The following is a 26604-nucleotide window of genomic DNA, read 5'->3' on the forward strand; positions in this document are numbered from 1 at the left end:
ACTTATCCCAGTTTGTGGTGGTACTGGTATGAAAATAGTGCAATTTCTTCTTGTCACATCCATTCTGTTCATGTAACTACAGGAGCTGAGGCTTTGTGAAGTGGCTGTTGTTTTGCTGGTTCATCTCAGCTTGAGCCATTGCAGGTAGAGAATGATTGTCAGTATTACATGAGCGCAATTTTTATCTAACTGTAGGCTAAATAAACTGCAGAGTGATCTTTTATTCGAACACAATCTGCCACATGTCACATAATTGTGGCCTGAACTTGTTTTTGCCTGCCCCCCCCCCCTTTTTATTTTGCTTTTACCTGTTTAAGTGACTGAAATACTAACTGTGTAATTATTTTTTGCTTTGGGTGAGAATAAAACAACAAATGAAAAAAACAAAAAACAAAACAGACTAATGTTGGTTCTGGTGCAACGTTAATGTCACGCCCCAGGTGACTCTTTTTGCCAAAATTGTTACCATCATTGGCTGTTAATTGTTAACTCTTAATTATGGTCTAATATTACACTGTACTGGTCATCAATCACAACTGCTGCTCTTTTCATATTCACCACTAGAGGGAGCCAAGTTACAGCACAATTATTTTGCCAAGCTGAGCACTGCACCAAAATAAAAGGATCACAAGAGGGTTTTCCCCTTTCCAGAAAATTTAAATTCTGAAAATGACACAGTATAAAGTAAATGTGAAAATGTACAATGTCTGTGTGTGTCTATTTTAATGCCTGTGAATTTATGTGTCTGTCTGTGTATAAACTGTATGTTTATTTTTCTACACAGGTCTCTCTTGAAAAAGAAATCCTGATCCCAATGGCACTACCTGTTAAAATAAAGGATTAATAATCCTACATAACAATTTAATAATAAATAATAATATTGATTATAATAAATGCTTCATCACTTTTAGGTTGAATAAGTCTGAATAGTGAGCCAGAGGAACATGTTAATGACACTGTTAACAAAACAAAAAAGAACATAATAATTCAGGATTCACTGTTAACATTATAAGTAACAACATACATGGCCACTCACTTGTTTACAAACAGCAGTCTCTGTTTGTTGTCTCTATAAACCTTGTACAGATTGCCAGATAGACATTAAGTAAATCCTGCTCTGACAGCCACTATTTGTAATGATCCAGGCTTTTGTTTGTACAGGCTCCACTCTGTTCTTCCTATTTAAGCAGCTGGACTCACTGCTGTGATGTATGTGCAGATATTTTGGGCAAACCACATGTGTGCAATGTCTCTTCATGTTAACTGACTGGAAGATCAGTGAACAGGAGAGCAATTATTGCTTAGAATTACACTCCTAACTGAGTGGATGTACAGCTGAAGATATGCCAAGCAGATTTTCTTGAGAGTTACCCAATTTGCATTATGTCCAATATTTAATACAAGATGTTTAGTCACAGCAAAGCAGGGAAAGAAATTACTCACTGAATCTTATAAGACGCTTAGTCAGTTGGGAGACAGGATATGGTACAGTTACATCAATGAATATGACGCATTCATTGTTGATTTCCTTAACTAATAAGGCAAAATCATTTTGTCACACTGCAGCATCTGTTTTCTAAATAGCACGGTAATAATGATGACTGTTGATGTGGCCATGTGTGTGAGTTTGACAAAGTATCAGGCTCAAAGTCTGGATTGGATGACTTTGTTATGCAGGACTTTAGGCTCAGGATGGGTTTGGTTACTTACAAATATAATTAATTTGTAAATTTCTCTCTTCCCACAATGAAGGCTTCTTAAAAACACTACATTCACTGTTTTGCTTGTAGTAAACTGGATTTAGATTTTTCTTGAAAATCAAGTTAAGTCAAGCTGGAAAAGAGTTAACCAGTCACGTTAATTTGACCAATATTTGGGAAGTTGAACATCATATACGCTAACAGAGCGGATGGTTTATTTATTTGAGAAGCTATAGTGTTATAGTGTCATGTGCTGGTAATTGGCTTCAACTTGTATAATGCCATTTCCAGTAAAACACGTCATCCGAGAGGAATGACTTAATGGCTTATTATAAGCTCCCTGTATTCTGTACTGGTGGGCCACCACGCCGTATTCTTTGTAGACTAAATATGTTGCGTATCATAGCAGATTAGTCAGCTCTCATTTGTGTGAAAGCCTTTATGTGTATTGAGTAAAGGGTTTTTGGGTTTGGTTCCATTTTCAAAAACGTGGGTATGGGACTGTGGATTTTTCAGTCTGATGTCTGTGCAGACCTGTAGAGTGGAAGTGTCAGAGGAAAAGGCAAAATACACACCAAGTTTTGTTCACACAGTCCCCGGAACTGCTGGAACTTCTGGGTCATTAGGAGCTGGGCACTTCCTACTGCACTGCGAACCTTTCCCAGCACTGAAGAGAGAATGAACAAAAATCACAACCAAAACACATACATTTGTCACAATATTGTTTATCTCAGACGAGTCCTGTTAGTCCAGCAATGGATGATACACAAGCCCAATCTGTTCTTCTTTAAGTTAGGAAACATGGCGATACACATCAAACCCTGCCTATATCCAAGGTACAACAACTGCCTCAACTTCACCAAGTGTTCTCTGGTTTATACATAACTCCTTTTTGATGCAAACCAGATGCTTACTGCAGGTGTCTAGACATATAGGTGTGCTTCGCAGTGCACTGTCCCACCGACTCCAAAGGATAGCAGGAAGAGGATTACAGTGCATTGGACAATGTTATCCTCTTTAAAAGCATATAAGCTTATATAGATACTCCAGCCTTCTGCTGTCAGCATTCACTATGCTAGTCTGTTGCAATTAGGACAAACATCTGCCCTGACAAAATTGGGACTCTATCTGATCACTGGATTGCAAAGTTATGGCAATGTGATTATAGTGTGGTGAGACCCAGCTCTGGACCACAGATTTGCATCAGATTTAAAGCTAACTACAGTAAAAACAACCACACATAGATTCATTTTTGAAAATATATGGACTTCCACTGGGCCTTGTTCATACATTGATCCAGCACTTCTGATAAAAACTGAGCATCCAAAGCCTCCTCATTGTTTGTTTGTTTGTGTGTAGTGTGTATTTGTGTGTGTTCACTGCTGTATGCCTTGTCAGGCTGATGTTGGAGCACTAATCTAATCTGGAGGTTTAATCAGTTCCAGAGTAGATTTGTGTAATTCTGGGGATTACAGTCCTGCTTGTATGTGGTCACCCCAGGTATTACCGCCTCATCCCCTCCATGCTGTGTATGTCTGATAGAGTGATTGTGGGGCCTGAGGGAGAGCCCTATAAGGGAGCTCCAAACCACGTGTTGAGGTCAGACAGTATCAGACCTCTGGTGTGAGGCTCAAGATGCAGGGTTTATTCAGAGGGCCTCCAAATGTTTGATTTCAGCAATGCTTTGACTGTACATTTGGCATTACACTGTAATTTCTGGGTCAAATAACTATCTTTATTTAGGTGATAGACATTCATTTTAGTAACCCAAAGGTAAACCTTTGAAATTTAACAACTTCCAGTTTGAAACTTTTTTTTTTAAGTACAATATTCTCCCATTACAATTAGCAAACTCCTCCAATTGCTGTGGAAGCAATCTAACAAAAAGACCTGGAGTTGCAGTAAGTACCCTGTCAGCCTTACCCTCCTCTGAGAGCTGGTTGTCTTTGGTCTCCTGCTCCATCTGCTGGCACCAACCCTCCATACGTCCCGTTTCTGCCTGCAGCAGCTTCAGGAACCAGTGGCCATCTCTCCGACACAGTGTTCCCCCTCCTCCGCTCTGGGGTACACTGCTGTTACTGCCATTTCCACTCTCCAGCCAGGGGTCTGGAGGTGGTAAGGACGAGGGATCCAGTGCCGGATCCAGACTTTCTGAGAATGAGGAAGAGCTACTCCGTGTGGTGGAGCGGTTGAGGATCTGCCTGGGTGGTGGAGGTGAAGAGGTGTCACCAGTAGTGTCTCCATTGTCTAAAGAATCCTGTCCAGGAGGGGAGCTCATGGATTGGCTGGCACTATTGACCATGACTTTCTTCTCAGTGGGTTTGGTATTATTGACATGGGAGATGACAGGGATGTCCTGTGTGTCTGAGTCTGTTTCTTGTTTTGAGGCCATGCTACTGGAGCGACTGAGCCTGAAAGACACAGGGCAAGGCTCACTGTTACAAACAGGCTTTTTCAAGACTTTTACAACAGTGGACAGAGAAAACAATAAATGATACAAGTATAATGTTTACATTACTGGAACGAAGAAGCACTGCCCAGTTTCAAAACTGTGTCAATTCTGCAGGTCAATAAACAACACAAGGTCAAAACCTAGTATATGGCTGGAATGCGTTGTTGGCTATATGCATTCTACCTAGTGTCCACCGGTTTCAGCCCTTTGTCTGTTTGCCTCTCTACCACCCTCACTGTTTACACAGTATTTTAATACAGCAGAATTCCCAATAGGCTGCTCTCATTCACATATTTATGTCAAAATATGAAATAGTGACTGAAACGTGACCCATTGTGAGTACATGGTCTTCCATAACTTCCAAGCCATTTCTAAGCTGCTACTCTGTACTATTAAAATCCTGATTTTATGACCACGGCGTCGTCTGACAATATCACCATTCACATGAGTTAAAGACAACGGCTATGCTGAATTTTGCCTATATTTAATTGTAAAATGATGACTCAGAGGGAAAGTTACAAGTGTATTAGGTTGTTTTCGCATTTAGTCCTTTTTAAGTGAACAAAACATGACTCAGTCATGCTAAAGTGGACCAACAGAAAGGAGTCCTTTTTGCGTTTTTGCATTGTGAGTTATTTTGAAAGAGGACTAAGTTCTCTTTATGGTCCACTTTAGTTCTAATGGAGCTTTAGTCCTCTTTCTGTACTATTGCTATTTTAGAAGAAGTAGTAGACAGTTGCCTTTTGATGTGTTCATTCTATTCTATAGAGAAGTACAGTAATTCTTTCCTCGGCCCAAACTACTCATTGCCCACCAGTCTTGCTGTCGTTACCAGTGGCCATGGTTCCGTCAATGTGTTTTTTCGAGTGTCCCAGTGCTATACCATGTGATCCATCTATGGCAGGTCTAAAACACAATGGCAAAAGGCAAAGTGAACCTGAAGTGTTGTGTGTTCACAATGCACAGGTTAAGTGAACCAAAACATGGACTTGAAGCACACCCTGAGAGGTAATCTCAACAGACTGAACTGAGACCAGCTTGGTTCCACCTTTTGGAAACTCCAACTCAATCACATGGCAAAAGGTGGAATTATGATCAGCCAGTGAGCCAGAGGCATTCTTAATTACAGGGCTGGCCCCACTTTTAGGGTCCAGCCAATAAACAGGATCGATCAGAGACAGGATTTTGTATATATGATATATGATAGTGCACTCTTACTGGCATTCAACTAATCTCTTATCACTGGATGTTAGCTTCTTGTTTTCATATGGCAAATGGATGAACACTGAACATATTTTCCATTTCCTGTTATTACTCAAGAAATGCCTGTAAGTGATGAGTCAGTAGGCTAATGAAATATTATGAGGGCTTGATTGAAGAATCATAACCGATATAAGGGGAGGATAAGAACAGCAAAATACTGGAAAGGCACAGGATACGGCATATTATGGTAATTGTTGAACCAAACAGACACAGCTGAAGGATTGTCATATGGCACAAATGTGAGTACAACATCAATAAAAACTTAGGAAAGACAATGTTCTGGAAGAAATGTACAAATAAACAGAGGACCTCTGGTTATGTTGGTAAAATATCAATCAGGACTCAGAGCAGCAGCTGCTCCAAATGCAGCATGCAAAAGTGAGAAAATACAGGAGGAAGGCATGAGGCGTCCCAGAACTTCCTGGTATTCATAACATCATGAGCATAGAATGCAAACTGAACTGCAATAAACAAGAAATGGGTCTCAAATATACAGTAAAAAGAGACAAGTTTAAATAGTAAATGCTCATGCCAGGAATCTGCTTCAACATCACCAACACGACACACACAAGATGGTTTTCAGACAAAAAACAACAACATTCACATTTATTTCACATTTTTATAGATCCTGTAAAGGGAAAGAATCATCAGAGCAGTGTGTATGGCTATAATATAAATTCCTCACGTTGTAACAAGGACAGGAAGAGGACTTACTGCCACCCGTCCTCCACCTGTACTCCAATTGACTGAAATTTGGCCAGTGGTGGGGTCTCCTCTCGTGGAACTTCCTGAATACAGTCAACCTTAGAACAGATAAATAGTGATATGGAAAAAAAAACATGATCAGTGACCTGATCAAAACACAGAACCACCAAACCAAGCACAACAGTGCAGTTGAGCATGGTTTTTAATTTTTCTAAGTGATAAACCAAAACATCAAAAGAAAAACAGGAATATTCAGAGAAAATCCATATAATTTTGTGCTTGGTTTTTAATAAAATGTTACCCTGACTGAGTTCTGTTAATGTGCAGGGTTTGGGAAATGGAGAAAGGGACTGTTATTTCAGCACATACAGAGAAGAAAGTTATGGTTGAGGGGAAACACAAAAATGCATTTTCTGCCTTCTATACTACAGTATATAGCCAGCTCTAATGATAGAGGGAGGATCACCCTAATGAGACCTTTAGCTTGCAAGCACATTTTTGGGCTTGAAGTGACACACTCAGACATGGCAATACACCAGAGGATATCTCCTGGAATCAAACTCAACCGGCAGAATGAGCTACACTTCAGAAAACACTGTGACTATGGCACTACATTGACTGTGTTAGTATGCTTTCATATGTCGTAAGAGCACTGAATCAACTGTACTCCTCCTGGATAGTACAACAGTCTCACCGCCTACCTGTATGCCAATGGAGGACAGTTTCCGCCTGGGTACTGGGGCCACTAGGGGCTCCTCTGCCACTAGATTCCCTTTATTTAATCCTGATTTCAGGGATTCATGCTGGACTACTGAGTCACTTGTCTCAGTGGAAGCATTGGCGGTGGTGGGGGCAATTGGCTCTCTTGGGGTGGCAATAGGAGTGGGGATGATGTGTGGAGGGCGGGGAATACCCCGGGCCAGGCTGTTGGCACGGGTGCTATCGAGGCTGTCAGAGGAGTTGCTGTGAGCGTGGCTAGACTGGCTGTTGACCTCTGACCTCCGGTCCTGCTGATCCAGGTAGTTGTCCTGGGCCGACTCTGTGCTGCTCTGTACTGTGACAGAGATGTAGGGCTTGGAGGTTGTACGGGGTGGCACTGGTGGAGGAGCAGCCTTCTTACAGGTGGTTATGCATGTAGAGACTAAGGAAGGAAACAAGGAAAGAGGGGAAAGAAGAGGAAAAAGAGAATTAAAAGAAATGTTTGTTTTAGCAAATCTTTGAACCCTAGTCACATCTAGACAGAATGAACTTAACAAAAAGACTGAACCAACTGCAGAAGATGTCTAAGAAGTACTAAAACAGCTTGAAGCATCACTGTAATTGCTTATCAGCATCCTTCTAAGAAATGACTTAACAAGTTTTCCCAGCATGTCCTGAGCAGAGCTCTTCATACTGTGCATAAATACAAAAAGGAGTTTGTTGCCTGAAAGCTGGAACACCATTGAATCAGGGAAGCATCCCGGAAAGCAGAAATCAAGCACTGAACAAACATACTGTGCCACACAGGTGACTAAATGAAATCACACACTCTGCACTTCAAAGTCTTGATCATGAGACAGGTGATAAAATCAGTAAGGCAATTAGTTGACCATCTGACTCTTTAGACCAAATATGGTAGAGAAGTTGAAGGAGGACATTTATCCACACCACTCCCTAATGTCAAACCAAAAAAGCCCTCCAGCTATAAACTTGGAGCACTGTTGAAACTACCAAAAAGCCAGTGGACACAAAAGTACTAAGGTTTGTTAATGTTGGACAATGATATACTACTTAGTCCCTTGGTCACATGATAGTATATATACAGGGTTAAAAATCTAAAGATGAGCTCTTCACAGTGGGAACTTCATGTGAGCTTACATGAAATCCACACAGCATGTGTCCAGCATGCAACATAAAAGAAGGTTTTACTGCACAAAAGACTCAAACAAACAAAACTAACATCCAAACGCATTGTTCTGACTTCTGCCTCTCTGACTGCCAGTAGGGCCACTCATTCACTTATATGAGGTCAAAGGATACTTTCCCTTACAGATTGAACTGAATCTGCGAGAACAGAAATAAACGATTTGTCTGTGAAGAGGAATTCACCCAGTGACGTGAACAGTCTATCAGAATGGATCAACTTAATAGGCTACACATAAAAATTGTCCTCAGCAGTGCCAAGTTACAAGTGTGTGTAGTTGAGACATGAATCACACATTGTTTAGATTTTATCCACAAAAAAATGCAAATGAAAGAAGTTAAAAATAAAAGAATTCCCATGTAGATAGATCATATAGAGTCATAGGTGCTTCTGTTGCCATAGGAAAATTCAAAGTCTCTGATGAGACCATAGAAATCCCCACATGCAACAAACACAGTAAAGGCAGAGTGTGATGCTGGACTGCTAAAGCCTATAATCTAAACAGGGAATTTTACTGTATTATTATGAACCTTGTGGCTGCTATATAATCCCTCAAACAGATGCTTTATTTGACACCACACTGGAAAAACAGTGGAAAGCTTGTGAAATCCGTACAAGACCATAGAAGAGTTAGTACAGAGGGAGTAACAGAGGGAAATAAAGTCTGTATAAATAAAAGCAGTTCTGACAGCACAAGCTGCTTCCCTAGCCTGATAAAGAGTGTGTTAGTATCAGTACAAATGGCAAAATATGTTTTCAGTATGGGTTTCCTACCTAAAGACCCATTATTAAAATAGATTTAATGCTTATGGATTTGCTGCCTTTGACATTTTTGCTTACAACCAGTTTAAAAAGGCACAGACCACAGTCATTGCCTACAGAGCCTAACATTAACATCAGCTGTAATTCTACCAGATGAAACTGTGGCGGAAAGCATTTCTAGAGACTACTGTCAATGCAGTCCCATCAGATGATGGATACTAATTTAATTAAATACTTCTCCGATGAAATTAGATGATGTGGGCCTAAGAATGTCACTTAGATACCGAACTATAATCTGTATACAAGTGACAAATCTATTTAAAAGTGGTGTTGAACAGTTTATTGGCCATTTCACTGAATATGGTAAGTGGCCCATACCTTTTCATAAAGCTCGGCCAATGAACACTAAAAACTTTTGCACTCAAAGTGTGCAAGCCTGCACAGACACAATACATAATCACCAGATTTGAGGTATTAGTGTATGAGCCAAACTCTCATAAATACTAACATATTGTAATAAATAGTCAGATTAAAGGAAACTTCATAACAGCATTTGATGACCCTATGAGGCACTGCATGCATCAAACAATGTTTGTGCCTTGTGTTGCTTCACTGAATGTTGTTGTCAGGAATTTCAACAAGTCATCAAGGATTTTGAAAAAGCCTTGAAGCAAACATGTGAGCTGGTGAGGAAACACTCAAACAAAAGGCTTTTTGTTCATTGTAATCCACTTCTTAGCTTCATCTCTTATGTGTGTGCAACCTCACCTAACACGAAACTCGTATAACCTCACCCATATCTTTCTGTCAGATTAAACTATGAGTTGAGTTGTCAAACAGTTGTCAGTCAGCCTCTTCAGAGAATTATTCCAGCTTGAACTACTGCACCGCAACCGGCTCCAAGGACCAAGGCTCCAGGTGTCTTAAAGGGTAACTAAGTACTTCTCTTACACTCCTCACCTCACTTTTTTCAGGACAGAGCCATGAAGTCAGATGTGGAAAGTGCTGGCCAAATCCCAGCTGTGACAGTGACACTCATTAGCAAACTGCTCCAATGCACTCAAGGTCACATTCCAATGATGCCAAAACACTGACATCATCTGTAAACAGCAAAGATGACAGCCAAACCACACCCAAACTCGCCCATCTCCAAACTTTGGCTGTGTCTTCTTATCTTCGACATGAACATCACAAAGAAGATACCTGACACACTAACACACACACACACCCTTTTGGATGTCCAGCCCTAATTGTAAATAATAAGGCTTTCCCATGCAAAGTGTGAAGCTGTGATAGTAGGAACACACCCTCAGCTCCACATTTTGAAAGATGGGAACCACAAACCCAGACTGCTACTCCAAAGCTGTCGCTGACATCCACAAGATAGTAAATAGATGTGTCAACCACAGCATCTCTATCATATCCACAGCTGTCATCACTCATGTCCAGTCTTGGCATCTTGCAAAAGAGAAATCTAGTCTAACAAATTTATTTTAAGAAGCCTGTAGTTTAGCATCAATCATTGCCATATAGAACGGGCCACTAGTCGTGGATTAGCCACCGGCCTCTGACCACCATCCTTGCCTTAGGAAACTTTGCTGAGACAGCTTTTCACTGTTCATGTTCCCGCTCATGACAGAGATGGATTCTGGGCAGAATAGGGTCATCACTGTTGTGGCAGCTATGTGAGGCACTGGCACTACTCTTGTATGCCAGTATGCAGGATAACTGTCACTGTTACTGGGTGTGAGAGGGCATAGGTGTGTGTGTATGTGTGTGTGTGTTTTCTCCAAGTGTCACATTATGCTTTCATCAGTTTGAGCAGAATTCACCCTCAAGTCTTAATAACACTGCATCTGCTTTGTCTACAAAAAACAAGCCTAAAAATCATAACTGACATATGTCTCTGAGATTAGGCAGGAGATAAAGAAGTAGAGCTGGACACAATAAATGGGCTGGGCCATTATTACCAGCTGATTTTAGAGTACCACAAATATCTAAATACTGCTGTATATATGTATGTATATATGTTGGTCAATAAATTACAAAAGACTACAGCACAGAAACTCCAAAGATAATGCACTTTTGAGTTAATTTGGACACAGTGTAGTCATTGCAGGGTGTCTGTACCAGAGAGCACTTACAAGTTTATTTTAGCCCTTCTAATGGGACCTCTAAGCATTTGTAGGCATGGCAGTGCCGGTCTGTTGGTGGATCTGTTGGTCGGTTGATCCACTGCTTTGGTCCAGACTGGCATACTGTATCTCTGTAACTATTGGATGGACTGCCATGCAGTCTGGTACAGATTATTGCCCTCGTGATAATTTGTGATTCCTTGACTTTCCAAATACCAAGTAAAGTAAAAAGTTAATGTTGTCCAATATTTTGGTGTATGACTAATGCTCACATCAGAGGTTGGGAATTCCCATGTTGAAAATTAATAGGATAAATGGCAGATCAGGAAAGTGGCTGAAAGACAATCTTTTACATCAATTTAGTCAGAGTGGTACATACAATAGGGATTTCAAATGTAATTTACCAACGCAGCCTAAGTAAACTGTCTTCATTTTGAGAGTTTTATTAATTCAACACAGTTCAAATTCAGTTTCTGTGGACGCTGCCACACTGAGAGTGACGTCAGAGCATTGCTACTCCTGCCGTTTTGAGCCTTGTCATTGTGAGCATGTTAGCATACTGAAGTTAACATTTAGCTCCAAGCAAAATGTTAACCTGAGAACAGTCTCACAGAGCTGCCACTAATGCTGTAGACACTAAGTCGTGATCAGTTGTTAAATAGTACATATCTTACACAAATCATCAAATGTAAGGGATCCTTAACAAAAACGATTGCATAAAGTTTAAAATCATTATCAGCTGATATAATATCACCATACAGTAATGTTACTAGAGACAGCTAACAATGAAGTGCACAGGACAACCACATAAGTGATCAGACCTGTTTTAACCTGTCGTCTACTGTTCATACTGCACTATGGTTACTGGTATTGTCACATCCCTGATCTCAGCAGTGAAAGTAACTGGTGATAGAATAATGACCAAAACTTAAAAATGAAGGCTGTAAAAACATAATTTTATGGTGTAGCAAATATATTATAGCATATAAAACAGAATCTAGCTGATTTGTGATAAATGCCTTGAAAAGCCGGGAAATGCATCTATGGCAGAAACTTCCCACAGACAGATGGATCGTAAGTGGCACATGCTCTAATTCAGATGGCTTCCTGTATTTGCTTACTATACAAAACTCAGCCATACAAACATTCTCAGCTATGCAAGCATACAACACATCCTTTAATGTGTACCAGTTCCTGACAATAGTACCTTTGCTGACAAAGCCGTTTCTAACCTTATACACTCACCTCAACAGCTATAAAGATGGACATGAAGCCAAGTACTTTTGCCTTTTAACTAAGCTGAATCTGTATATAGGAGCTGTTCAGCAGAACGCATTAGTTGCTCTACTGAAGGAAATTTAACAACAGAAACAAGCAGATGCTTTGTGCCAGAATGCTTAAGTGGAATCTGGAGTGGGCACTAAGCACTGCTGTTTTCATGCCATCTGGACAGTGGTGTTGTTGTCCACTGCAGCGCCTGGTTCAAGATGTGATTTTCAAGGCTAGAAAACAATTAGCTGCAAGAGGCTACATCAGCAGAAAACAGTCTCCAAGCAATGACTGCTCTCTCCGTTCAACCTATCACCAGGGGATAATGTGAAGTTTTCCCCCACTTTTTAAAATTGTCTCGGCCATCTCAGCAATACAATGCATACTAACAGATTAGATCTTGGCTACATTCTCACAAACTGTAAGAAAAAACATGAAAATAGGAAACTCTAGTCAGCTTTAATGCTGGAACCCACACGGTGGTCTCCTCCATGATAGTAGCATTTTGCTGTTTACCATGGGGAGACAGTGGAGAGATGATTTACCAACCACAGTCCCCACAATGACATCACCACTGGTAACACACAGCTTTTTAGTTCCCTAAACCCAAGATCAGACCAGTTTCAAAAAGTATTTTGCGTATTTATTATGGAATTTCTATGTTAGCAGATTCTGGTATAATGACGCTTTATTTACAGGGATGTTGTGTAGTGGCCAACTGAGACAACAAGATGTCAGAACAACCAAATTGAATAGAAGGCACACAGAACAGATATGAATGCAGTTTACATGCATGTATAATAAGGTCCTCTGCATAGCATCATATTAGCCATAATCCAGTGAGTAGAACTGGGTCAATTGTTTGTTATTTTTTATTTAAATGAAATCAGCACATTACAAAATGAATCATATCACTGTTGATCTGCATCTTATCTTGCTTAAACTGAGGGTTAAGTTCAGTGGTTGGTGTGTGTCAGTGTGGTCAAACAATCCCAACCACCGTGGGGCAGATAAAACAATGACAATGTCAGTTTTTGACCCGTTTCTCTAAAGTTATAAAGCCTGCTGAACTATTTGACTAATAACAATATAGATTTTAAGCTCATTTACGGAACTAGTACTGTGCTGTGGCCAGTTGGAGCTGGACAAGAAGCACAAACAATGAAAGACAAAAGATGGCTGGTGATGCTCTATTTAACAGTTTAGTATTGTTTGCCAAGTTGTCTGCTGCCTGCCAGTTGACCCATCTGTATTGTTAAATCCAATAACAGCCAACAGACAAAGACAACCTTGCCTGAAACATCACCACTCTCTTGTCACCCAAACCACTATCTCAATTAATTATCACATTAAATGTGTTCAACAACAGCACTGCTGCAAAACTGCACATCCTTTTATTAAATGTGACCTCAAAATGGGATTTAATCCATGTTGCAATAGACCGGCCACCATGTGGGACAAAGTGGGGCAGCCCTCAAATAATCCCCTGTGAAGGCCAATTTTCCATTTCAGCACCCAAAAAGGAGCAGCTTTTATGAAGACATGCGAACACAGCAGCTAAATTGCCATTCAGACAAGCAGATATAACTTGTTCTCATACAGTTTAACAGCATCCCCCCTTTTATCCTGACTCCCACAGTGGGGCATCATAGCCATGAAAGCATACATTGCGGAGACATGCTTTTGTGATGACAGAGCACTTTGTATAGAACACATGGTGGGTAATACTCAATAATTAATATAGTCAAGAGTGCATTAATCAGCATCACTGAAAGCATGAAACATTTCAGTTATGGAGGTAGTTGTGGGGTAAAAAGCAGAGACACATCAGATATTTAACGTTATCTCTGAACTTAGAGACACCAAACAGATGGTAGGGATGCCTCAAAACGTTTGACTCTCCTTAACATTGCTTTAGTCTTTCTCGATCATCTAAATCTATACATGTTTAGACACATGAGCCAATTTCTCTAAATTTAGCTACAATGGAGCGACTGTTAACTTAGTAATGAGAGACAATGTTGTTTTAGCCAGAGAGGCAGCCGAATGAGTGAGAGGCTGAAAGATAAATTTTGGGTATCTAAACGCGTCTGATGGTACTGGTGAATAGCACCTGCTGAGGTTATACCATATGTTAAATTAATTGTCAACAAAGAGCAGATGAAGCGGCAAACAAGGTAAAGTAGCTACGTAGAAATGTCACTGGTCAACGTTTAACCAGCTTCCGAGCTCCAAACAAGCTAGGCTACTAACGTTAGTAACGGAAAACAAATTCAGCAGTTACAATGGAGTACTGACTTATAACAATAACGAACGAACGGTGTCCCCAAAAATAAACGGTTGAAATAATTCTTACCGTGCTGCCAGGCGCAGACAAAAACAAAGAACAGACTTGTCTTGAGTTAAGACTTGAATACTTTGAAGTCAGCTGTACCCGGAGTGTACACTCACTACTATCCCTGTCACAGCTGTGGAGAAGGGACGCCGGGTTTCGTTGCCTTTTGTTTGGAGTGTTTCTCTGAGCCCGAGGGAGGCGTGGTGGCATGTCTACTGGTGCCTTCAAAAGTGCCTCGGACAACCTAACTCTAAGCTATAGATCAGTGTAAATGGAGGGATACTTGAAAAACAATGTATCACCTTTAGGTTGTAACATATCGTTCAGGACCGTTGAACCACCGATGTGCACTTTTATACTGCACAGCACAAAAGAAATACATAGAATCAATTAAGAGAAATAAATTATGATGCACTCTCAGGTTTTTGAAAAAAGGTCAAAGCTACGGGCTTGTTGCCCTCATCAGCTTTCTGTGTTATTTGCGCAAAAGCACCTGTCTCAATTTCCTGAAAAAGTCAGCCATTACCAACCGTCCAAATATTTAAAATAAGAGACAAAAAAAAGAAAAATTCCACCATCTTGAAGGCAGCATATACTCTAAGATGTATTTAGAAGACTGTGGTGAAGAGCGCCACGTTGTGGATGCTAAGTAATAATAACCCAAGGACATGCACTTCCAGTAAATCCACGCTCTATTTCTGAACTCTGGGATCAGTCAGATGTCAACAACCAGTAAAAAGCCTTGACCTTATGTGCGTCAGCACACACATCCACAATTCCTCTGCTTTTGCAAGTTCGACGTCGAGATGGCAAGCTAACTGCCCAGTGCCGATACTTGTGCAGCTGTGTCGTGTTGTCATGTCCTGGAATAACTTAAGTGATAACCAAAGCTCCACAGTGATGCTTCATCTGGAGCAGCAGCATGATCCAGTGTTCCTCGGATAGCTCTCCAACAATTGATGGGGCAGCTGTGTGCACATCACTAGCCAATAGACTCTTTTTAGTTGAACTAGTGTCAGTAGTGATTTTATTCATTTGAAGTCCATGAAGTGGTAAATTAATAATCTTTTTTAGGGGAGAGGAGCTGGTTTTCAAATTGTTACCTGTGTGTGAGGTTAGGATGCGTCGTCTGTCTGTTCCCAAACGCTGTAGAAAAATTGCAAGTTGTTTCTCCTTTGGGGCTTTGTCCAAGCCTGTGGCTCTGAGGTAAGAGCCAAACTGTTCTTTCCAAGTCTTCCATTGGGTAGATAGGTCGTCTAGCATGGACAAAAGAGGCTGCATTTGAGCTAAAATGCTGGTGTGTGCATGTTGGAGGACTTGTATCCACCCAGGATCAAGGCTATGAAGAGCATTCAAAGTAATGTTATGGGAAATACAAATCAAAGCAAGAATTTGGCCCATGTGACTGGAAAAGGGGTCAAAACCTCACAAAAATGACCAAGGTTTAATAACCCAATAAAAAAACAAAACAGATGCGTCCTACATATATATTGGGTATATTATACAGAAAGCACTCAGATGATCTCAGCAGCACGTAACGATGCATCATGTTAGAACGCTTCCATTTCCCTCTTTATCTGGTATATGAGGTCAAATAAATTCATTTGCTAAAAAAATGTATCATCTGTTTTTCAGCAGGTGACTCACCAGTACTGGTGCTGTAGGTGCGAACACTGGTGTCAGTCGGAGGGGGTGAGCAGCCTGAGTCTATGGATGCTGTGTCGTCATCTTGGGAACATCCAGCCTGGATGGCTCTCAGGTAGCTGTGGCTGCGGGATCGGAAGCATGTTGGCATGGGCAAGTCTGGAGGCTCTGGGTTGTCCTGAGAATGGGAACGGGAATCTCTGAATGTGGACTCGGAGCTGCGGTCCTCATAGTGATGACTCATTTCCAGGTCCCGTAGCTGGAGTGAGGACAGAACAAGGTTGGCAAAGACATAGCAGTGTGTGTAGCAAGGGCAACAGTAATGTACGTGTGGGTTCATTTTGACCACGGAGGTGACCAACAGCTGCCCAGCTGAGTGTGTCTGTAAAGGCTGCTCTCTACCTGTGAGACAGATTTGATGGCATACAGTTAAATGGCACAAAAAGTATCAAAAGTTTAACTGTGTGGAAAACTGCAGTTGGTGCTAAGTAGTGGAAATCACAGAGCTGTGCAAGCCCAGCGAAACCACTGTTGCTCCTATAATTCCCCTCAGGCCGGGTCTCTGGATGGGATGTCATTTCATCTGTCAAATGCATTTCTTACATGGCCTACTCTATAAGACCTGTCAACTTATAGAAAATGAAAGAAATACCAAGGCAAGAGGCATCTCTTTGACTGATGTTTGACTGAAGTTTTTAGTATTTTTTACACAGCAACTGCATGCTCATAAAAAGTGAACCATTTCCAAGACTTCTTTTGAAGAGGAAGAGCCAGTCTTGCAGATGATGGGTTTCACATTCTGTTGGTTGACAGAAACAGCCTCAGTCAAAGTCAAAAATGTGTTAAAAAAAAAAAAAATTGATGTATTTTGATGGTTCAATGACTGGTACCAGAAGGATTGGAGAGGGTAAGTGCAAGAGAGTCAGCAAAAAAGAAAATGAAGCAGAACATCTGGTGGTTACAGCTAAGCACATTTTGGAGTCGTGTTAAAGTTTTCGCTACGGGTGATTTCACTTTTCCCTTTTCAAATTGATTTTGTTTCAAAAAGTTCAAAATTACACAAGTTGACCTTAATGGGTTCAAGTTATAATGAATATTATATTTGTTTGGTATGCTGCTGCGCATGCAAATTAAACCAATACATTCATTTATTGGCCACATTTGTTGTAAAGCAGCGACCTGTCTGAGATAGGGTGCAAATCCTGTACTAATTGCCTGCACTGCCTCATTTGACTAGTTCATTGAAAAAGATCAGAGGCACTTTTTACAGCTGTTCATCATCTCAATGACCTTGTCAGTGGGAGGCTAATAGCTCTTATATAAGTAGATGAAGTAGACTTAAAGCTACCACTGTCATTCATTTGTCTTTTAGGTTCATAACATTAATATGAGATACAGTTGGAAAATATGGACCCTTTGTTCATTGGAAGCTCATTTTATTGCTGTCATCAGGCTGTATCTGTGAAAATACTAATTATACATCAGAAATGAGTGTAGCTCAAGGCAGACAAAGGGTTCTTTGAAAATGACTGGTGATTTGAGTTTGCTTGGCGCTAAGTGATGTAAATTATGAACAAGTACAAATGTGCTCATAACTCATTAGGAAAAAATCTGCTATGCTAATGTGAGAAAAAAAGAAACAAACAGACAGAGAGAAACGGGCCTCCGTCTCTGATGGCTGGGAGAGGAGCACTGACCTGTCCCATGCAGCTACGTCGACCCAAGGTACTGCAGGCCTGGCTGAAGTCATCATCATCCCAGCGCGGCAAAGACGAACCTGTACCCTCAATGCAGTCAAGGTTGTCCAGGCTGCGGTTATTGGAGAGCTCTCTGAGAGATGGAAGACAGCTGGTAAGGGAGTAAGATGAGAGGAGAAACAAGATAAAGGAGATGTGTTAAGGATATGACACATCAGGAGGAAAATTAAAAGCAATGTCAGGAGTGCATGAGGTCACATTCAGAGAAACATTTGATGCTTATATGTTATGACGGAGAGGCTGAAGGGAAACATGGATTGGGGGAGAAAACGAACATCAGCAAAACCAGGAATTGAAAGAGAGATAGAAAGAGGTTAAGGCTGTTATTCAAGTCATCCCTTTCATTTCCACTTTTATGAGTTATAATGAATCCAAGTCTAATCTGAATTACAATTTCATCTAATTTTACCATCAATTGCTGTAGTACCTGAGCATGCAAAGCCGGTGATGTGAGGCGACGCATGTACAGAGCTCTCTGTGCTATCATGGTGCCAAAGCCAAAGAACAGGTGTAGGTTTAATTGAACAGTAGCTCCAAAGTCATGTTTTTACATATTCTTTGTTGGCACACAGTGATTGTAACATGACAGTAAACTGTCATGCCATGGTCTATGGACAAAGATGTCCCCCCATTCCTCCATTTGAAAAGTGTCAGACTCAGCTACTTTCCACCTAAAAGCACTGGGCAGATGGTATTTACAAGCTTAAGGGAGATTGGCAGTCGTTGGCAGCAGAGCATGAATTTGGCATTTGGAGTTGCCGCTGACTTTGCATACATCTGAGGGGGGCAGTGCAAAGTCAATGATGATATATCATCCAATGAGACATAAGTGTATTGCACCACACCCCTGAGACGTGGCTTACAGACCTATCACTGACCTGCTCATTGACCTGCCCAGCTGGTGCAGAGAAGACACACTGTGGAGTGGAGACCACAGGGCATCCAGCTCCCCCTGCAACAAGGTGTAATCCAGGGTTCTGCTGCTCCCACCAATCAGGGTGGAGCAAACCGGAAGAGAGTGGGGTGGGATGGTCAGCGGATTGGCAGGGGGAGTAGGGTTAGTCATTCAAGCACGCTTTAGGGAAGAATAAATCCTCACATTTCTAAACACAGACTTTAAAGTGATGTGAAATCTTTTATTCATGTGGAAGTGTGTAAAGCAGGTAGACCTGTGGTTGTGTTTCTCAAGATGCCACCCTCTTGTTTTGGTTGAATCTAGTTAAAGAATCTGCATAAAGTGTGACAATGACATTTTGACACTGCAACCGTCAAACTTTAGAACAATCCTGACAACAAAAACCAGAGCTGCTTCAGAAAAGTTACTGTCACTTTATTGTCGCTTGAGGCTTTCAATCTATGGAACTACTTAAATGAAGAAACTTCAGAACATTGTTCAATTTACTTACGATGACTGTACTGTTTCTTGTGAGAGCAATGGACAGAGTATATTAAAGCACAAAAATCTATGGCACATGACAAAAATATAATGAATCATTAAACTCTTGTGAATTTCTGGAGCCAACCCTCACAGATGTCAGATAAAAACTTAGAAACACAGAAACTATTTCTTCTCAGACAGCAGATGTAACTACTGCCAAAACTTGTCATCACCGCAGAGCATTATGAATGTCTCTCTGCACATGTGGCAAACAATTTGAGTTATGAAATCTGAGTAGATATTACAAAACGTGACAGATCTGTCTTTCATAAACATTGTGTCAGACACAAATTAAAGACTGTGAATTTATTTTCTGCCATTTTATGAGAAGATACACTCAACTCACCTACGTAATGTCCTCCTGTACCTGCATCATATATTCTGCTTCAGAGTGCATGTAATTTAAAGACAAGTGAGGCACACACAATGTCTCACTTGTGATTTACTGGCTGAGTGCAAAAAACAAACAAACAAACAAAAAAACTCAGTGTCATATTGCATAAAGTTCACTAATGATGTCTATAACCTCTTAGCTAGACTGACGCTTTGTGGGACCAACAGTAAAAAAGTAAATCACAGTTGAGGTGTGGTAGTCACCACTTAATTGTGTGTGTGAGCGAGTACAGCTTGGACTGTGTGTGCACGTAGTATGCATTTGTATTTTCCTGCATGCTGACGTGGTAAGGCTGGGCACGGTGGTTTCCTTCCGGTACACCCCCAGGAAAGGGTGGTGTATTTATTTTCTTTTGCTCGTTGAGAGCTGAGTTGTACCAATCAGTATTTTTAAATACGTGCTCTTTTGAGTGTCGGTGGATTCCCTGAAAGTGAACACTTTTTCCCAATCAGTAACTTTTCATCAAAGTTCATATGCCTACAGCGTACATAAGACTGAGGCCTTTAAATTATACGATACAAAAATAAACATTTTGTGTATTTCTCAAATGATCATGACTGTTTTATGGTTCTTCTAACAAACATTACTCAAACTTTCAACAGCGTCAGAAAGCATTAATTATTCAGATTCACAATTGTCTGATGATTTTATTAAAAGACCTGTCCATCATTTTGTGACTCATGCTTTTGTGCTGATTGCACGTTGCTAGCCTGTATTTTGAATTTTAACCACTGGGTTTCTTTGGTTAACATTTGGATCACAGATTGCACCTTTACCATGAGGTTGTTTCCCCTGCTGTTGAGTGCTTATGTGTACGGCATAATAAAACACAGCTCTGTGTCTCAGTTTATGCTCTTACTTGCGTGGGGGTAGCTGGTCGCTCAGAGACTGCTGCGTAGCCCTGAGGTAGCTCTGGCGGCGAGCAGCAGTTTTTGGAGAGGGTTTGGGGCTTCCCTCTGAGTCGTCGCTGTCTTCCATGTCTCCCATTGCCTTCACATAGCTACCACTGCGCATCCGTCGACATGGAATTTCGTTGGCACCCCCACTGCGGCCTAATGTGCTACTCCAATCACCCTATAGGCAGCATTAAGTGGCTGAAATTAGTCCTCAGTTTTCACTGCATTAGTGCTCTTGATAATAACTTTGAAATGTGTATTAACCTACACGTAGGAATAGGTGTTTATGAGTCTGTAAATATAAATACTTATATATAAATAAAAGTAACTTTTATCAAGCACTTTATTCACTTCAGGCCTACTCACCCTCCGTCCAACCTGCAAGTAGTTGCAGGTTAGTTCCTGTTGGCAGGATTTTGACTTGAGCATGGACCTGTCCAGAGTAGCGGAGCCCTTCTGGATCACGTGTCTTGGCTGGCCCATGGTCAATGTGGACCAGGACCCTCCTTTCATATAATCATTATCATTCATTAACATCCCTCCTGTTCCTACTAATCCACCACCTCCTCCACCCCCAGGCCCAGGAAGTGCCTGATACTTCATGTCACTGCTGCTTTTTGAGGAGCTGATAGTGTTGTAGCCACTGTGGATGTATCTGCTCTGCCCTCCCTGGCTCTCGTGTCCTGTTGGACGCCCTAGAGTCATCATGGCCATGGTGTTATGGTAGCTGCTCAGATCGCTGCTGTCCAAATCATCTGAGCTCCAGTAACCTGACATGTTGGAGCGTGGCCGTCTCTTGGCAGTCGCCTCTGATTTTGTACCTCGATCTTTACTTTTGGATCGACGATTCTGCTTCCCACCGTCCTCGGTGCCAGACGAGCCTCCGCCACTGCCAGTAGAGCGTCCATTGACATTTCCTTTCATGTTGTGGCTTTCCAGTGACTGGGACTTTGCAAACAGCTTCTGCACTGAGTGCAGCATATAACGAATGCGACCAGGACTGTCTGTGCGCTGCTTGGCCGCAGCAACAGCAGACGTTCGATGGTACTGCAATGTGCTGAATCCGTCATGGCCTCCAGGTAGCTGCTTGTCAAACTCCAGCAGACTGGCTGGTGCCTGGTTCTTGGTCATATGATGTGATATAGTTGCTGAGCCGCTTGTAATCATAGGTGTTCGTCCGCTCAACCCTGCCATGCCTATGCTTGTTCCCATGCCCATGGACATGGATGTCCCCATGGTCCCTGTACTTATCCCCCCGATACTGTCTCCAGGTGGGGAGAAGTCAGACTGGTCATAGGAGTTGTAGTGAATCCTGGGAAAGGTGCTGCTGTTGGACAGCTGGTTGTTGAGGGGCAGCATGCAGTCTGGTGGAAAGGAGCCTGGGTTGGCTGAAGGGTAGAGGTGGGGGTCCATGGTGCCATAGTGGTCCATTGTGGGGCTCAGCAGGTAAGGGCTGCGTGGCAGGGTGCTGGTCTTCTGAGGGTAGTTGGCCTCTGGATGGCCTGAGGAAGGATCACAGGAGTCAGACAGGTGTCTGTTACGGTTGGTCCCCAACCCTTTCATGATGGCGAGGAGGCCCAACCCTCTAGAAGACCTCCAGGCCGAGTAGAGTTGACTGATGACCTCGAGGGTGACTCCTAGAAAACAGGGAAAAACAGGACAGAAAGACACGACACAAAAAAGAAGGAGGGAAGAGGTTTAGAATTGGTTAACGTAGTACTGTAGCTCATCATCAGCTCAGCCATACAAATACACCCACTTATGTGCCAAACCACACAACAAACAGGCTAGCTGTAGGGCTGTGAGGGAAATACTGTTCAGTGAATGAGCCAGCTTTCCACTGCCTCCCACAGCGAACATCTGTGTTAAAATGCTGGAAATGGATAGAAAAACAACTTGTGGAATAAAGACAAGCTGTAAAGCTTGTGGGTCAGGGCACCCATTATGGGTAAGAGAACAATTGCCGGCAGTCATCTGCAACTCCAAACACCTCCACAGCTATGTGGGGCTTTACAGCTGCCAGAGAACAAGTATCTCCTCTTTTTCTGTCTAATTATATTCAGAAAAAGGAGATTAAAAGTCAAAGAAGAATTAGTCATTGCCAAAACATTTCCAACGAATTAAACTTTGTGTTGGTGTGGCATTATACATTCAATTATATACCCTTCCATATGAAAACTAACCAATAAAAAATGTTTATAGTAAAAAAAATGTATCTAAATAATATACCTGCTGCCTCTGCCTTCCTCTCTGCATATCCTACAGGTTAGTTGTGATGCAAAACAGCCAAATTTCTGGGAGAGCCCTTTTTTTCAGCCAGTAGCACTCTGTTTGTGTCTCTGCCCATTATTCCATCTGTTTCTCTTTCTCTCTCTTCCTCCACTCTTCCTTCTCTCTCCTATTCCCACCTCCAGTGGGTATCCCTGGCACTGGCCACTGAGCTCCTGTCCTATCTTTGCATGGTGAGCCAAGGATGGTGGGCAGACTGTCACAGTGAAACCAGCAAAGAGGATTTGACCAGCGGGTGGTAGGCGGCAGGAGTTGGCAACTACACCTCCTTGTCCTCCTAGTCAAGCTGTGCCAATGCCCTGGCTGGCAAGGCTGCAAGGATGGTGCTTCTTGTCGTGGAGAAGGATAGATGACAACGGATGAGGAATATTATGTAAAAGTAAAGCAAAGAGGATACAGACATTTATGGTATTTATGCATTGGAAAATACATTTGTATGTAAAAGAAACGCAGGAGACACCATTCAAACAAACAGAAACATATCTGATTTCAGCCTCCTATCAGCCTGGTCTGCTCCCCTACTAAGAAAAGGGAGGCACTTACATTTTAAGCAAAAAGAACGCTTTTCATTTTTCTATGTTCTGGCTCGAGAGCCATATAAAAATAAATCAATCTGGTTAGTATCTATAAAATATTAGATTACTTTTTCTCATTCCTGCTGGACTAAAGGAGCCCTCCCCTGTAAAGCAGAAAGTCATATTCAAAACTCAACAGTCTTCCACGCTGCGTCCTTATCTTTGTGAATGCGCTTTAAGAAATGACTCTGACTATCTGAAAACCCTGACATGAATGTTTCCTTTACTGCAGCTTGTGGATCTAACCAGGCAGAATTTTGGGCTTTTTCATGCTTATCTTATCGCAAATGTTTATGGAATCTGTCTGTCATTTATTAATAGTTTTGGCAGCTATTTGAGACAAGCAGAACCCTGGCAGCACTAGAATGACACTTTAAATCAGTTTCCTTCATTCCTCTAAGCATTTTGGTTCTTATTTAATATAGTTATACCACACTTCTCTATCGAATCACTCTCCAAGGTTGATAAATAGTAGTTATAGTGTACGACAGCGCGCAGTGAATTTGATTTTGATTGGAATGAAGGAAGATGAATGATATCTTGTTATTACGGCCCCTGCAGATTTTCATCCGATGTTGAGAAAACTAATAAAGTGCTTAATAACTCAATCTCAGAGAGGTACATTTAATCTTAATTCATTCAGAGGAAGTCAGGTGGGTAGGCCAACAACACCTTCATAAAATTCATACATTGTTACGTGATTCTGTACTCTTACTGCATATACTTAATAATTGAAAAATAAACTAACCAGTCAGCAGCCAAAAAAAAAAAGAAGAAAGAAAACAAAACAAAAAACCTGCCACCTCCTGTCTCAAGGAAACAAATGTACATCTTTTTTGTAGTTTTGTAAAAGGAACATTGGAATCGATAAAATCGACAGATTTTTTGTTGCTGTTATAACTCTGTAGGGAAGGACATGACTAAAAATCTCTGTGCTCACCTTCACAGAGCTAAAAACCTGGAGCAAAGGAGAGAATGAGACAATTACAGTGCACTGCCCCTCACCGACACGTAATGAGTGATGGGATGTGAGGAAAAAAGCTCACTTCCAAGATTACACTTCATTTGCAGGCCAGTGTGATTCACTGTTTCAGAGAAGGTACTGAAATGTATGGTGTGTTACCTCGCCTTGACTTTTACACACTTCTAGCAAATAGGTATTTGCAAAAAAAAAAAAATCTCCATATAAATTATAAGCCTGTCTTTCATGGCACCATTATTAACATGCTGCAAGCACAGACTCATTTAGTGTCATTAACAGAGCCTCTCTGAGTGCCATCTCCGCTGATAGGGTCAAATCCTCTAAATCCTTTTACACCACATTAGCTAACTGCCTCATATCCCGTCGTGACACGCCACTCAGCTAAGCTTAGCATGCCCTCCTCAATGTGTCAACCAGTACGCCTCGAAATGACAGTGATAGTGGCATTATTAATGAAGACAGGATGGTAAACTGTACACTGCCAGTCAAACCTTTAGAACATTTTAGCATTTTATGTTAATGCACTGTAACTGTAGATAATTATACTCTTAAATGAGACAGGTGAACTGTAAACAGGTATAAGGTACAGGTATAAGAAAAATTTGTTTATCTTATTGGACATGACCTAGAAATGGCCCAGATCTAAATCACCCTAATACAGGATTTGTAGCAAAAATCAATTGAATCATGTTCCTACCAAAAAAGTTAAAACGTAGGGTGTTCATCTTTTCACGGACAGTGCATGTGATAGAAGAAAGCTGATGGTGTTCAGTGCTTTATAAAACCTAAAAAGTTATTGGTCACTCTGTCAAATAATGGCAAAATTGCAAAGTTTAACGTCTCCACTGGACAGACAGAGAGCAGCTCTTGGAAAATCTTAAGATTCAATCTGCTTCCTCTGAATGAGAACGCTGAATAATAGGGTGGTGTGAGCACAACATGATGATTCAAAATGCCTGGTAGTCATTGCAGGTTAATATGGTTCATATTACACCGGACAAAAGGAGCTGTGTGAAATCAAGCCTAGCAGCTAAAGTTTGTGCATCATGAGAAAAACCACTGATGTCAGTACCTCTGATACAAACCTGCAATGTAATGGTAATAGAGGTCAAGAGGCATTTTGACCCTCAGATACAACAAAGAAAAGCATTCTGTATTCATTAGCTAGCTGCTGGACAGACAAGTGTGTGTGTGTGTGTGCATCTCTGTCTGTGTGTACAACACTCACTGATAGTGGTGTGCTCACAAATACATGCACACAACAACGTTAATTTGTCTGTGTTTGTGTGTGTTTTTACACCCTGCTTGGAGCGTCTGGTGGCAGCATCTTCCTGCCTTGTGCACTGGGGAGCTGCCATCTGCTCCTCCAGTGGGGAAAGGGGTGTTTGGCTTCATGTCCAATTCATGACCTTATTCATTCTCTCCGCTACCACAACCTGAGAGCCACAGGCAGTTCACACTACAAACCAGAAGAGGGCGATCACAGTCAATACAAGCTGGACTGTGATTCTGCCAAGTTCCATCATTTTCTGCAGTTTTCATGCATCAAGTGGGGAGGTTATGAGAATACTCGTTCGAGTGAGAATTAGCAGAATCATTTGTCAGTGGCAGAACCTGACAGAGCATTGGAGATGTGACGAAAAGGTTTGTGTGGATGTCAAGTAATGTTTGAATAATGACTAAAAGCAAAAATAAGCTGAAACTATTTTGTCACTAAATCGCCGAGTGTCTTGTCTGATGATGTCCATAAATCAGGCAGTGACAGTATATTTCAGCCTGGATGCTTATTTGCAGTGATGCAAGAAGTGTTCAGATCCCTTACTTATATAAGTAAAAGTACCAGTACACTTATGTAAAATTACTTTAAAAGTTTTATCAGCAAAATCACTTTAAATATAAAAAGTATAGACACTAGATATAGATAGACATTTGTTCCCCTATATCACTGACAATATTACATTGTCAATACTGATGCATTAGTGTATAAGCAGCATTTTACTGTTGTGGCAGTTTGAGGTGGAGCTAGTTTTAACTATTTAGAGAAGTCTAAGGGATAATGGGATGATTAATGGGGCAGAAAAGACAAAAAATAATTAAAAAAAATA

The 26604-nt window shown here is 41.3% G+C and overlaps 1 protein-coding gene across 8 annotated transcripts in view; it reads right to left on the reverse strand.

Moving 5' to 3' along the window:
• Positions 1-26604, reverse strand: part of dlgap4b (discs, large (Drosophila) homolog-associated protein 4b) — a 152715-nt gene that overhangs the window by 3257 nt on the left and 122854 nt on the right. For 5 of the 8 annotated variants that reach the window (XM_056398483.1, XM_056398499.1, XM_056398491.1 and 2 more), the window contains 10 exons: positions 21020-22290; positions 20617-20831; positions 18804-18905; positions 17866-18016; positions 16172-16427; positions 15628-15780; positions 6822-7261; positions 6130-6218; positions 3624-4111; positions 2276-2367 (listed from right to left, as the gene is read on the reverse strand). In XM_056398483.1, coding sequence (XP_056254458.1) covers positions 2276-2367; positions 3624-4111; positions 6130-6218; positions 6822-7261; positions 15628-15780; positions 16172-16427; positions 17866-18016; positions 18804-18905; positions 20617-20831; positions 21020-22216 — 3183 coding nt within the window. In that variant the 5' untranslated portion in view covers positions 22217-22290. The remainder of the gene's footprint in view (positions 1-2275; positions 2368-3623; positions 4112-6129; positions 6219-6821; positions 7262-15627; positions 15781-16171; positions 16428-17865; positions 18017-18803; positions 18906-20616; positions 20832-21019; positions 22291-26604) is intronic. The other 3 variants (XM_056398506.1, XM_056398512.1, XM_056398530.1) reach the window with 3 other exon arrangements.

The sequence above is a fragment of the Seriola aureovittata genome, chromosome 2 (genome assembly GCF_021018895.1).
Source record: "Seriola aureovittata isolate HTS-2021-v1 ecotype China chromosome 2, ASM2101889v1, whole genome shotgun sequence".
In the NCBI taxonomy this organism is placed as follows: Eukaryota; Metazoa; Chordata; class Actinopteri; order Carangiformes; family Carangidae; genus Seriola; species Seriola aureovittata.